This window comes from Engraulis encrasicolus, chromosome 4 (assembly GCF_034702125.1).
Source record: "Engraulis encrasicolus isolate BLACKSEA-1 chromosome 4, IST_EnEncr_1.0, whole genome shotgun sequence".
Lineage (NCBI taxonomy): Eukaryota > Metazoa > Chordata > Actinopteri > Clupeiformes > Engraulidae > Engraulis > Engraulis encrasicolus.
In genome coordinates, this window is record NC_085860.1 from 56,935,597 (window position 1) to 56,950,882 (window position 15,286).

At 40.5% G+C, this 15,286-nt stretch overlaps 2 protein-coding genes across 2 annotated transcripts in view; one reads left to right on the forward strand and one right to left on the reverse strand.

Moving 5' to 3' along the window:
- Positions 1-420: 420 nt before the first annotated feature.
- Positions 421-3,038, reverse strand: si:ch211-284k5.2 (uncharacterized protein CFAP97D2). The gene is made up of 4 exons (XM_063196300.1): positions 2,946-3,038; positions 2,662-2,742; positions 1,581-1,699; positions 421-757 (listed from the first exon to the last, which is right to left on the reverse strand). The coding sequence occupies exons 1-4, from the start codon at positions 3,036-3,038 to the stop codon at positions 565-567; spliced, it is 486 nt and encodes a 161-aa protein (XP_063052370.1). The 3' UTR covers positions 421-564.
- A 1,482-nt stretch (positions 3,039-4,520) lies between these two features.
- Positions 4,521-15,286, forward strand: part of LOC134447015 (AP-3 complex subunit beta-2) — a 38,446-nt gene continuing 27,680 nt past the window's right edge. The window contains exon 1 of the mRNA XM_063196301.1: positions 4,521-4,683. Within this exon, the coding sequence (XP_063052371.1) occupies positions 4,571-4,683 (113 nt within the window). The 5' untranslated portion in view covers positions 4,521-4,570. The remainder of the gene's footprint in view (positions 4,684-15,286) is intronic.

The following is a 15,286-nucleotide window of genomic DNA, read 5'->3' on the forward strand; positions in this document are numbered from 1 at the left end:
TACTGTTATGTATTTGTTTTGATTGTAAAGTGTCCTTGGGTATCTTGAAAGGCGCTCAAAAATAAAATTTATTATTATTATTATTATTAATATCTCTCCCACAATTTTCCTGTCCAACTCCCCATTTAAAGGCCCATGAAGTCTAAAATATTATATTTCAAATACTGTATATTAATATAAATATAATGCTACATGAACCCACACAATCACATTATTTTACATAAAACATGCTGTGGCACAGCAAGCTAAGCCTCCCACATATGGGCTTGCATGTCCATAGCGACCCGGGTTCGAGTCTAGTCTGGGTCCTTTGCCAGCCCTGACCCATCTCTCCCTCCCACTCTCTTCCTGTCATACTCTCGACTGTCACACAAAAGAAACAAAAGCCCTAAAAAATAAATTACACAAAGGCACCACAATTTTCTCTATGCGGCATGCCACATTTCAATTATGTTGATCAATAAATAATGACTACAAACACATGACAATTACGAAAGATAAACAAAAGACAAGGGTAAAACGTGTTGAATTCATGTGCTTTAATGGTTGCCACAATGCTGTAACTTAAGTACTTTTCTTGGTCAGTCCACGTGGATACTTGGCGATGTCGTCCCTCTGTTGTTCAATTCTTTTCCAGTTGTCCTCCCACTGTTGCCGCCGATAGTCAGATTCACAGGCTGATAATCTCTGGAGCATAGCCTGGTTCTCACCACTGACTTCCAACAGCTTTTTTCGTCTCTTCTCATTGTTCAGACTGCTGCAGATGACAATTGTTAAATCTCTATATATTATCCCTTTTTAGTGTTTTGTTAGTACTAGTTACATAATAGCTCCACGTCATATCTTCATAATTTATATTTAAGTTATAAATACACACACACACACACACACACACACACACACACACACACACACACACACACACACACACACACACACACACACACACACACACACACACGGCTGCACTTTTACCTGCACTACCTCACAAGAACTGCCTGGGCCCTGCAACATACAACATACCATACACTGCTTCTTGACCAACTGGATTATGCAGTACTGCATTGTGTCTTGTACACTAGCCTTGTCGTAGCCTAGATTTTTGATCACTATTATTGCATTACCTTATTATTGCATGTTCCTTTGTTGTAGGCCTATATTCCCTCTGCTGTTCAGCTGCTAAACTCTACTAGGAAAAGATAGTCATACGTTGCAAGCATATATTTATTTATTTATTTATCCACCTTACTTTTATCTTTTTTAAAATCTTTTATGTGTTTCTTGTGTGTTTTTTATGTGTGAAGTGTGAATGTGTGTGTGAAAGGTGTACTACTACTGCACAAAAATTGCCCATACTGGGACAAATAAAAGCTGCTGAACTGAACTGAACTGAACTGAACTGAACTTTGTTGTATATTAGAGTCTCTAGAGCCTACACACAAAGCTGAAATCGGAGCAAAGAGGAATACTTGGTGGTGCTGCTGGTAAATATGAATGGAAATTAGGTTTTTGAACTTAATCATGATGGACACCCATCATGTTACACACCGGGCCCTGGGGATCTGTCCAGAAATACCAACCTATGTTCAAACGAAGGGTTCCTGTGATCAATCAGGCCTTTTGACAGCATAATAGTTGCCAATCTGGATGACAGGAGATGGTTGTCCCTCTCAATAATGGCCAGCTTTTCTTCCTGTATCTATGTACAAAAATCATCACACATGGATAAGTAACAAAGGCATGGGAAAATGAAAGCATAAACACACCAGAGTTGTATAAATTAGAAGTACAATCACAGATTTACAACACCAGTAGTATGATATTACATAGTTGAAGCCATCTAATGCCATACTAGTGTTGTAATTACACTCGTAACAGTACTTCTACTTCTACTTTACAAAATACAAGTAGAAAATTTCATTTTCAAAGCACAAAACCATCAGAGGAAAACGCCTGGGAATAGCTTTATTTTATTGGAGGTTAATGTAGGCCTATATATTAGTTTTTCTAGATCTTGTTTTGACATGAGACCCTAGGATTAGAAATGCTTTTGGGTGATCACATACAAATGTTATGATTGCTTTCATGTGACTTTAAGTTTACTTTTAGGCCTGTCAGGTTGTTTTTCTGGGTTGGGGATCGCAAGGTGTGACATGCTCGACATGTTCAGCACATGCAGGAAGCATATCTCAGGGAGTCATCTGACTAGCGAGTCATCAGCATAGCAGTGAAATGAGCAGTGTGAATGGAAGATATGGTCATGAGCCAGGACAGGCTGTACTCTCTTTTTGGGGTTAGTAAAAGCCCTGCCTATGTAATACAAATAATACAATACAGAACATTTAATTCAGAGTGGGGTGAAGGAAGTAGCCTACACTACAACCTCTCTAAAAGTGAGACCATCTTAGGACATATTTTGAGAATTATAGCCTACTTTCTATGCAAGGGTACTTACAATATGATTCATCTTTAAAGTTTACATTCTAACTTATATTAAATTAAATATGTAATACTGAACATAATGCAATATCAAAATAATGTTTTAAAATGCTTTGTATGACTGCATACTAAATGACTAAGGAAGGCATTACATATGCAACAAGACTGTAGGGTTGTAACTTACAGTATGCTACCCACAAAAATGTAACTCTTAGATCCTACCTGTAGCTTTTTCAATTTCAGTTGAACATGGGACGGTGTCTCAAAACCTTTGGTGTCAACAACTGGTTTTGCATTTTCCACCTGGATTTAAAAAATATTTTAAATTAATGTATTATTATTTTCCCATAAAGACACGCCCGCACACATGCCATACACCCACTTATACACACACACACACACACACACACACACACACACACACACACACACACACACACACACACACACACACACACACACACACACACACACACACGCACAAGTTCAGGCACATTAAAAGTTACCTTCTTGCGGTGCTCCTTGTAATGTGCATGGTCCCATTTTTTCTGAAGGTACCTATTGGTAGCAGGTTTAAATGGTTGGTAAGCTTTGTGCATGTTTCTTCCACCTGTGCAAAACTTGCAAATTGGTTGCTACAACATTTGGTATCGAACAAGCTGCCAGGTTCAGTTCTCAAATGGCTGGCTGCCTAGGTTGCTGTAGTGATAATGACAACCGGTGAATTATTTATGGGTATTACTCTCTTACCTGAACTGGGGAAATGTGGCTGTAGGTTAGACCTGACCAGGGGAAGAGGCTTTGCCTTATATAATACAAGTAGATGTGCTCTGTGAATGAGGAGATGAGAATAAAGCACACAGTATTTTATTACAGTGAAGCAGTAGGGAAACTACAGCGAGTCTTGGATATTGTACTTTTTCTCATAATGTTTACCACCCTACTGTATGTGTCCAGTGTGGCCACTCCCACAGGCAAGGCCACTTCAATGTGAATATTATGTTTAGTGAATCATATTAGTGTATATGATGTTTAGTGAATGATGTGTAAGGATGAATGATTGTACTGGATGAGTGAATAGGCTGTTTTTGTTTTATTGTTGTTGCTATTAGTGTATTGTTTTAAAAGTCCTTCTAGGGAAGGGCATTGGAAATAAGCTTTTGGCTATAAATGCTATGCTGCATGCTGTTTGGCTGCTCTACAACCTACATACTATTTATCTGTCCCTACCAAATAAGCTAAACTAAAAAATGTTGATACCTTTTTGATAAGGACATTCCCAAGTTGCTTTTAAGTGGAGCTGTCCACGTGCCTGGTGCTGAATATTGAAAAATTACTTCAAATGACCTTAGCCACATGCCACTGGAGTGGTGTTGCACATTCACCATAGATGTGCTGAATGTCACCACTCAGTGGCTGAATGTGGTTACACCACCCACATCATGGTCAGATTTCAGATCATAGATAAAACGCTCTATTGTTGGACCAAAAAAAAAAAAAATCATGCCCCAATCACCCCCCACCCCCAATATCGATTCTTAACATGCCCTGACAACTCATTTTCATATGCATTCGTTGCACTTCACAAAGTTCAACATAACATTCATAAAATTGATGATGTAGGCTATGGGGCCTAATTGTAGGCTATAAGAATATAGACAAAAACCATTCATGGCTCAAATTAATTATTTTTATTGCTACTTTGTAGTGACATAGCCTATAATATCTAGTTACAAAAATACACATTTTAGCAATGTTATTTTGAGGATCTTTATGGGAAACCATTCATTCTTCACTTGCCCTCGATCTAATTGCTATACCACTAGGACGAGTTCCTCAGATCTGAGCTGCACGGGCTCTTAGCTTCCGGAACCTTACGCACGGGGAGTGGCCACTTCCTACGGGGACAGCTATTCTGTACAGAAACGTCACTTAGGCTACGCTAATAAGTATATTCGGCCTGTGATGGGCAGACATATTACACATAGGATAAAATCCTGCCTCATCACCAGGAAATAACGAACTTCAACGGGGTAGGATTGCATAAGACTGCAATCATTTACACAGCACAGAAGGCCATTAAGGCAACAGTCTAAACGGAAATCTCTGCGACTCAAAAGAGGCTGCCGAGATGTCCGCCAGCTCTGCATTTGGTGATGACAAAGGTGGTTCATCTAACGTTGGCGAGCCGGAGTATGGACATGATCCAGCAAGCGGTGGGATCTTCTCGTCAGATTACAAGAGGTAATAGCTTTTACGCTAACGCTTTTGCGCGCTATGTTGTTCGACCAGCAAGGATGCTATATCAGACCAGAAGGAAAACCAGTGTCGGGGTCAGCCCCAGCCCCCTGTCTTGGTGTTGAAACAAGTGCATTGCTTGAGCGAAATATTTACGTTTTGTGACTTTGTTCGCGCTTTCGGCAAAAGACCCCAGCTTCGAAGCCACGGCCTTTTGATTTGCACCCATTCAAAACAGATGGCTTTTGGCATCTTGAGGCTTGTTAAATCATGGCTCTCCTCCATTAGGCTAAAGGCTGGTGTTTCTCACGGGCATTCTCGAAGTAATGCAGATTAAGTATAAAGTAGAAAACATCGAGACACGCGCCAGGGTCACAATATCAATGTTGTTGGTGGTGATCCTGTGACCATCGCTGATGCACTTGCACATGCAAGCACGGGATTTTCAGTACTATGGCCTGGACAGCGCATTTTGCGACCTTATTAATGTATTCTCGCTTAAAAAAGAAACGATGTAATTGGGTCATAAGCTATTATTTGCTGGTCTGTCCAAAGTGTAGTTGTGACCCGTAGATGTTATTAAAACAGTAGGAGTAGGTTCAATTTTAGTTTTTTATTTTGTCATCATTATTGATATCGCTCAGTGGATTACCGTTTTCGTCAGAGCTGTAGTAAGTTGTTTCACCACTAGAGGGTGCGATTTAACCCCCCTCTTCTAAAACAGCATTAACCCAGTAGGCCTATTTCAGTATTTCAGGCCTACTGCTTACATATCTTTTAAACAGGTGAAATTGACAGGTGAATGAACATTGTTTGAGGTCACCTCCATTTAGAGAAGAGTAGTCTAGAGTAGATAGGCCTAATGCTTATTTGTCTGCAGTGAAATAACAGTCTGATAAACTCCATAACATCTGCAGAATTAAATAATGCCAACACAAAACACATAGCCAAGGAGGCTATACTGCCAAGGAGATAATGTTTTCAGGAGAGTTTTGTGTTTACATCTGTGCAACAGAATTTGCCAGCGTGTAAATATATCTTTTTCAAAATGTAATGATATGTTGGTATGGACCATGACTTGGGCTCATTCTTTTTTGCCGAGGACAAATGGTTTATGATGTGGAAATAGTTTGAGTGACTGTGTTCAAACTAAAACCATTAGTAGGCCTACCGTGTTAGGTTAGACAGAGAGATTGTATAGGCCTACAACTTGATATGCTGATTAATATCAGAAATGTTTTTTTTTTCAAAATGATGTACCTGTATTTGCGTCAGTAACACAAATGGCACCATGGCAATAAAAAAAGTATATATACAGTTTAAAAAGACATTTACTTAAAGTGTGCTCATCAAAAAAGTTACTTCATCATTCCATCACTTGAAAACAGATTATGAGGTGTGTGCCAGCCACATAAACGGACTGAAAAGTGTTTTGCAGGTGACCTAGCCATTGTCTGAGTCCATCAGCACTGACCCTAGCTTGGTGTAGTAGCGCACTCTTGGGTCGCCATCGAAAGACTTCGGTCAAAGTGTCTTTCTTTGTCTTGCCTTTGATTTGCACTGTCATAGTTGGTGTGAATGTACAGGACACAGAAAGTAATAAAAACAGTCTTGCACCTCTTCTTCACTCCAATGAAAACTATTAACTATTAACAATATGGATGCCATCCACGGGTATGTGAAACTGCCGCACTGCAGACCTACGTAAATATGCAAGGGGCTCTGCAATTTCAATCTGGTTCGTCATCAAGCCCAACTTTTTATTTCACATCTTAAAGCTCATCACATGACATGCAGTTAGTACCGTATATTCGCGTAATTCTGCTAAAATAGAATAACTACAAATACTTCATAGGTAGAAGATGATAAAACAGGCTACTATTAATAGAAGCTTGGAAGCAATACTTTATTAAGCGGGCTTGCGGAGCAAGGACCATGCAGAGCATGGCCCTTGCAGAGCAAGGCCCGTTTATAGTAATCTCTAAGTCCTGCGAGCTCTATGGGATGTCTCCTAATTGTCAAAGTTTCATCTCCCAACTCCCAGTACTTTTTAAATGGCAGGTTTGTAAAAAAAACAGGCCTGGCTCTATGGAGAATCCCAGTCTTTCGAAAAGTGCATTTTTCAAGAGATCAGCGCATGTCCCACACGGAGGTCCATTTGTGCCTGAAAAATTTAACCTATAAACTTCATTCAAAGACTGTTAGAGAGATCACAAGCATGACTCCGATCTGTGAAAAGGACACGTGCCAACTCCTTTTAATTTTTTACAACGATGTTGTAAAGACAAAAAACTCATTCTCATTTTCTCCCCAGTTTAGAGCTCAATACTAACTGTCTTTCAGTCAATCACAACAGGTGCAGCCAGTGAAGGGTTCCATTTCAACTGTCACTGTCTCAAGATTCTATTCTTAACGAGCAGGTGCGAGCAACCATTCTAGAAGTCTATTGTTCAGCTCTGCAATGCAATGTAATATAGTCTTGCTGGACTATGCATGACAATTAGCTGCTTGGCTTAGTGGTAATGCATGCCGCTGCATTAGAGATATGGAGGTTGAGGGTTCGAATCCCATCTGAAGCCATGTTGATTTTCTAAATTATATCATATGCAGCGTTCCTTGGCCGACTTAAAATGCCATGTATATCATTTAGTATGGATGGCAAATGTGCTGAATTACAGATATTGAGGTTGGGGGTTCGAAACCCAGTCAAAGCCATGTTGATTTTCAAAATTATATCATATGCAGTGTTCCTTGGCCAACTTAAAATGCCATGTATGTCATTTAGTATGCATGGCAAATGTGCTGGATTACAGATATGGAGGTTGGGGGTTCGAATCCCAGTCAAAGCCATGTTGATTTTCAAAATGATATCATATGCAGTGTTCCTTGGCCAACTTAAAATGCCATGTATGTCATTTAGTATGAATGGCAAATGTGCTGAATTAGGGATATGGGGGTTGGAGGTTCGAACCCCAGTCGAAGACATGTTGATTTTCAAAATTATATCATATGCAGTGCTCCTTGGCCAACTTAAAATGCCATGTGTGTCATTTAGTATGAATGGCAAATGTGCTGAATTAGGGATATGGGGGTTGGAGGTTCGAACCCCAGTCGAAGCCATGTTGATTTTCAAAATGATATCATATGCAGTGTTCCTTAGCCAAGTTAAAATATCATGTATTGTATGTCATTTAATATCAATCGCAAAGGGGGTGGATTACAGATATGGAGGTTGTGAGTTCGAATCCCGCTCGAAGCCATGTTGATTTTCAAAATTATATCATATGCAGTGTTCCTTAGCCAACTTAAAATACCATGTATGTCATTTAGTATATCCCCAAAACGCAGAGCTACAACACTTTCAAGATGGCTGAATCCAAGATGGCTGAATTGTTTGGCCCATAACTTCTGACTGGGTGCATGGAGTTTTTCCAAGATTTCTTTTAGCTTTGTTTTCTCAATAGTACTTTGTTTCATCTCTGCCCCAAAAGGCAAGCCCGCTTCCAGCATTTTCTGTGAGAATGCATTTCTAGTTTCATTTGGTTGTTTTCTGGACAGACAGGTAACCGAACTTTGAAAGGGCGTGTTGCCATTCTGCCTTTATGCACCGTGAAACATATTTGTAACTGTGCGTGTTGCGTGGTTTGATATAATATCGTTACAGCTAGCAGTGTTTCGCAGGTATAGACAATTCTCTGGCGCAGCACCACAGAATGAAAATCCCACACCACAAACTGATCAACAGCCACATGAGGGTATACACATACGCCCAATTTCTGCCTGTACTACCACACTATGCTACTAGGTCTGTGGGAAGCACAGCTCTAATTATTACGTCTGGTTATATTCATATTCCAGCTTGATGTTCTCGGCATGCCCTCGGTCTTGCCCTGCCCCACTCTAGGGCGAGTCTGAGGCCGACTGAGCCCCAATCCTGCTCATGCCCTGATCATGGAAAGAGATCAGGCATCAATGGCCCAATGGTTTTGGAGATGGGCTTTAGTTCAGTGGATTGCAGGTTCAAATCCCACCCTTCTCCTCCTTACTTCACTCCATGGCTGAAGTGAACTTGAGCAAGACACCTAAACCCACATTTCTCCAGGGACTGTAACCAATACCCTGCAATTATTTAAAACAACTAATTTGCTTTGGATAAAAGCATCAGTTAAGTGTAATGTAATGTAATGTAAAAGATCAAACCTGAGGCTATACCTCAAACATAAGTGTTTTGTACCACAGGGGACATTTGCCACAAAAGTAAAATATGCAGTTAGCCAATTCCAATTAGTAATACATTATTCCAATTTATGTAGACATCTATTAGCCTACATCTGCCTCACTCCATTATGTTTTCCCCTCACACTTTGAATCCATTACTTCTTTTTGGCCAGATAATTAGAGATAGATACAGTGGTGTTGGAAATGAAAAGAAAACAAAAAAACCCCTCCTTTGTTATTAAGTGTTATTAAGTGTTATAATGATTTTCTGAACCAATGAGAACCTTGAAAAACACTCTACTTACAGAGTGAATCTTGTCACATTTTGTGCTGGTGTGTGATCTCACCACTTCAGGCACTGAGGTGTGAAGTCAACTTTCGCTAAAGGGTAGGCGGGTGGGGGGCGGGTCTTTCAGGATAGCTGAAAAAATTCTGAGCAGTTGGTGTAACCTTTTTTTAACCTCTTTTACCACATTAATCACAAGTATGCTGTGTGGATTTTAGTTATTTGTGATTTGCGTGACTAATCAATGACTCATGTTGTCAAGTTAAAGGCACAACTCTCAGTATCATTCATGCTATCAGAACCATCTCTGTAAGTCTGCTGAGAGATAGTTCTTCCTAAAATTTCAAGAATACTACGGTACTTTGCATTGATCAGTCAGTATACTGCACGTCTGTTGATGGAACCTTCTCTAAAAAAAGGAATCTGTAATCTGTATGCAAAACAGCTAAAGCAGGGCCAAGGACGCACACACACACACACACACACACACACACACACACACACACACACACACACACACACACACACACACACACACACACACACACACACACACACACACACACACACACACACACACACACACACGCGGATGGATTTCAAGACACATGATTGTGGATTTGTCACCATAGGGAGCAGGCTACAGTTGAAGCCCAGTTGAAGCAACATAGATGGCAAAGTGGGAAGTCGAAAGGGAGCAGGGAGGGGAGGGGAGGGGAGGGGAGGGGTATACACTGCTAACGTGGCAGAAGGAGTGCACCAAGCCATGTCACGTCATTGAAGACAAGCAGGCAGACAAAAGCAGCATACACAGACCACAAGCCTGCAGCAGGAGTCTCCCGTTATTTTCCGCTGCTCTCACTGAGCTCAGCAGATCTGGCTAGACATTACCGGTATCACAGCTGTGCTGTGCATGTTATCGTATTTCGTCAACTCAAGATAACATTTTTGGATACACAACATCTGCATCTGGATGCTCTGGAGATCTCTAGTAGTTGTGATAAAAGCCCGCAGACCAAAAAAGTTTTAGGGTAATTGTATAGGATGAATCCGATGCACAAACTGTTGCAGCTACCTGCGGGTGCAGTCAACATGGTGAAGAGTGTCCAGAACCAAGTGCAGGGCATGCAAGCTCAGGAGGAGGCGAAGAGCCAGCTCACACCAGAGGGTGGGCAGCAGCAGACATGGTACAGTGCCGTGCAGCCAGACGAGCTGAGGCACCTGCGGGCCGAGAGGGACGCGTCAGACGAGAAGGGGGCCCTGGAGGAGGGAGGAGTCAGCATTATCCTGACACAGCCCCTGCGGTAGGACCATAGATTCTAATCTAGAGTGCTAATATTGGGGTGCTGATTACATATATGTAGATATTTTTTAAATGCGTATATGTTTATTATACATATATGTGTAAGCACCACATGTTGATAAAAAGGAAAAAACTCCATTCAGACAGGTGTGCTTTAGCCCCCTAAATGCAATATTTTTAAAACTAACACAATTTGCATTGTAAAAAGCCATTTAGGTGTAAACGCGTCGCCGAAACTGATGCATTTTGTAAAATATCCTTATTTGTGTAAACAGCTTCTGATTAGAGCACAGGAAATCATTGATTATGATTTCAGTATGGATATAATCCACTATATTCCTTATTTTTAGTAGCCTACAATAAGCTCTAGAATGATTGGCTTTGAACATGATGCAGAACGAGAAAAGAGCAATGGAAAAGAATGTGCTCTGTATTAAGTTCCATCTACAGCATATACATCCTTGATTTTAAAAACGTGAAATTTTATGCAATGTTGAAACCTAAACTCATTATACTGATCAGTGCTGTAGATGCGTTTAAACACATTTATCAAATCGCATTCATTCAAAACTTCACGCAACATGGCACAATATAGTTAGTAACCTGACTAATTCAGACAGCTCTTTTATGTTTAATTATTCATTTCCTGAATTATATATTGCACAAGGTCTCAGCTTGCTGAAAGACCTTTTGTAAAGGAGGATATGTGTACACAATCTAATACCGTGTGTTGGTGTTGGCTTACCATTGGGAATTTAGCAGCCGCACACACTGATCAGCTAGCTCACTCCTTACTTTACTTCAGCAGTGCTGTCCAAAGAAATGAACAGTGTAGTCAAAAACACCTGAAAGGCAGACTCAATATGTATTCATTATTCTGTACTACACCTAAAATTTAAATAAAATATATTAAGGCTTTAAAATACATATCCCATATTTTGTGTACCTCGTCTGTGTTTTATAGGTGTTTTATACCTCCATAAGGTGATGTTTCTCAGGAAATTTGATGCCTTGTCTCACCAAAATCAATGACCATTGTTCGCTTCATACAACATAGAAAGTTCATTGTAGTTTGTATACCTTCCCCTTTGAAAGCCACAGGACCGAAAGCTTGCAAGTCAAGTAAAGTTTCTTTGCACAAAAATAGACCTGAAGTGTGCGGATTGCCTTCTTTTTATACGGAAACTTCAACTGAGTCCTGCACCTTCTAAACCGATTAGCGGTGGCCTATCACAACTAAAGCCACATTCTTAAAAAATGCCACAATGTTTACAGAATAGTGTTTATCAGGCCTTATCTAAGGATCTTTTGTGTTGACACTAATGCCTGGTTTAGAACCAACAACATGTTACAATATGCGTATAGCCATACATTCTTTCTGTGGGAGGTTTTGCATGTCTGGCCAATGTGGCCAATCCATCAGACTGGACTTGCTTTAGAGACCCAAGTTAATTTAAATGGAATTACCGATTTAAAGATGTGTGCTGAGGAAAAGTGTGTCTTGAACATGATAGTCCTCTGTTAGTTGTAATGGCTTTTCTTGTAAGCAACATGGAAGCAAACATGAAACATAGAATGGCTTTTTTTCTAATCAGCAAGTGTTTTTGTTTCTCTCATTGACTGGTGAGGGGGTAACAATGTTTTTCAAAATCATTGAAAAATCTAAAATGTGTATTAAGTAAAAGTAAGTAAGTTAGTAAGTAAAACACGGCGTTATATACAGTATATATATATTTTTTAAAGTATTTTTTGGGGGCTTTTCAGCCTTTATTGGTCTTTACGAGACAGGACAGTGAAGGAGAGACAGGAAGTGAGCTGGGAGAGAGAGACAGGGAAGGACCGGCAAAGTACCCGGACCGGGAATCGAACCCGGGTCGCCCAAGAGGCAAACGTGTGCCCTACCATATCAGCCACGGTAGGGCCGGCGTTATAATTTTGACAATGGCAATGACCGAGTCATTGTGCAATACTGAAGGCCCTCTGTACTGTACTGTATGTCATAGTAGACTAGTAATACTATGGTAATTTACCATTCAATGACTATTACAGCGGGCCACAGGTGGTACAGTGTGCATCATGTGTTTCTTGTGAGTTGTGACAGGACACCTCAATCAATGAACCACAAGATAAGATGGATGCAGTCAATCATTTCCCACATCACACACCAAGTATCAGATCTAGAGAAATTTAAAAACAGCAATTTTCTAATCCCTTTCAATGGAAGTTAGAATGATGAAAAGAGACTCAGGCAGGAAACTGAACAGCTGTAAACTCATTGCATAGGCTATTAAAATCAGCCAAATGCAGAGGTGTCTAAAGTAGAAATAAAAATAAAAATAAAAAAGAAACACAGTTTCCTTCCAACACAAGTAACTTACCTGAGTAACCAGTAGACCTGTATACTTGTCTTATGATCAGCTAACTCTGCACTGGTTGGATCAAGTTTTGGTGGGTCCTTGTTAGGTTTTCAGTGTTTTTTCAGTAACAACAGTCTATTTTCTCATTTCAATGGACAATGGAGTAAATTGTGTAGCTATGTAATGCCATGTGCTAGTGTTGTAATTACACCCCAAATGTACTTTTACTCTTATTTTTGACACCTCTGGCCTAATGGGAGGGATGATGTTTACAAACTTAGTGTTATTTTCTGAAGGAATGACTACAACGGGAAACCATCCAAAGTATTTGGTGACAAAAAAGTGGCGATGACTATGGCTGTGCAGTTTGTATTGGTTCATTTTGACAGTTCCATTGTGTGTATGTCAGGTGAGTGGGCAAATGACTGGGGCATTGGCAGTGTAGAGCATTGAGAAGTACTCTCTAGAGAAGACGTCGTCCTATACACATTCCGTTCATTTAGCATTAGTGGAGACTGGCGGCTCCACAAAATAGAATGCTCCTATTATGCCCGTAGGCAAGAGGAGAAAAATGTTCCGTTGTGACTCATCAATTTAGTCCCTTTCACACAAGCAATTCAACAAGAATCTTGGAATTCACCAAGAATCTTCATAAATGGACTAATGAATGATGTTTCTTTCAGCACATGACAGGTAGAAGACTTTAAAATGACAAGTAATTCACTGCAGTGCATTTATTGTTTGTGTATGTGTGTGTGTGTACTGGATAGCTTGTGGAACACTAGTAAACCTCCTTCCTGACGCCCCAGACATGCTACTGACTATATTACAAGTGGAAGATAGTCAGGGAACATTTTTATTCATTTTCTCATGAGGTGCGTTCAGGCGGACTGAGATCTGTTCCGGTGTGCCGTCGGTCACCTAATCTTGATGATCAGAATTCAAGATTCAAGATTCTTTTTAATGGTCCCGAAGGAAATTTGTCTTGGACATACTGTGGGAATTTAGATAAATCACTTCTGTGGACCCATCACGGAAAGCACTTTCATGACTATATGATGGAAGTTTGGCAAAATCTTTGACATTGACACAGATTTTGTGTACCAACCGTATGTGTCCACTTATTTCATGGAATTCAGTGAGATACTGGCCAATTTGTACCGCTGTACCATAGAAATTATTATAACTAGTAATATTACAGCCTGGTATGGTAACACCACTGCTCAGGACAGGAGAGCCCTCTAGCGGATAGTCAAGTCTGCTCAATGTGTCATAAAAACTGAGCTACCCAGCATCCATAGCCTTTATAACCAATCATGTGTAAGGAAGGCCAAATGCATTATATCTGATCCACCACACCCCAGTTGCACATACTTCACCTAGTACTACCAACTGGCCGCAGATAAAGGAGTATGCATGCCTACACCAGCAGGCTAAGGGATGGCTTCTTCCCACAGGTGATTAGCAATGCGTAGCCCCTTAATGCGCACCGTACCTCCAGTGGCACGCTGTAATAGTCATTGAAATGTAACTACCATAGCACTACAATACTATGACACAACACAGGCCCTTTAGTAATGCACCACGACTTGGTCATTACCATACTGGTAACAACAAATTCATAAAGCCGCGTCTTAAGGGGTTAACTGCCATGAAGAGCCATGGACAAAATCCACTCCTCCTTCACTCGTCATCTTTTTTTTAACCCGTCTTCTTTTTTACTGGGAAGACTTTTTGTACATTCCTTCATTTTTGTTTGTGGGACTTTTTTTTAGCTCAAAACTTTTCATTGGTCATGAATTAAATTCATGAATATATGACAAAACATCTTGTCATACTATCTAGAGCTTTATATAAAGCTGATTTCGCGTCTTGTGTCACAGATGGTGGATTACACAACTGCAAGCTTCCTTCTTATGTCTTGCCCTCCCCCTCTCTGTTCTGTGATTGGGCTCCCAACCTCAGGTTCAGACAGGGTTTCCACGTTGGTCCTTCAGATCAGAAAGAGTGCTCAAAGGTGGTCTTCATGGAAGCCCAGATGGTTTCCTTGATGCTTCTTGTGAGCTTGTCTTTGGTTTTTGGGTCTGGTATCCCTCATTTTCCTCTTGATGATACCAATAGATTACCAAACCAGGTAGGCCTATTGGTGCTTCTGGGCGTGCGTGCAATCCAATATCACTGTACCATGATGTTTTGGAGGACTTCCTGTTTGATTCTACTGCGGATCTGGGGTGAATTTCTCGAAACCAAAGTTGCTTACATTAGCTACTTCGTTGCTTTCAATGCATTTTCCCATTGGCAACTACCGAAGTTGCTACAAGGCTAACAACTTCCCCTTTGAGAAACTCACCCCTGTATTGAGCTGCTGATTTCATCTTTCAGAAGGACCTGTCCCGTGCCCATACTGTCAGAAGTCCTAACTCCTGGTTTAATGCCCATGCTATC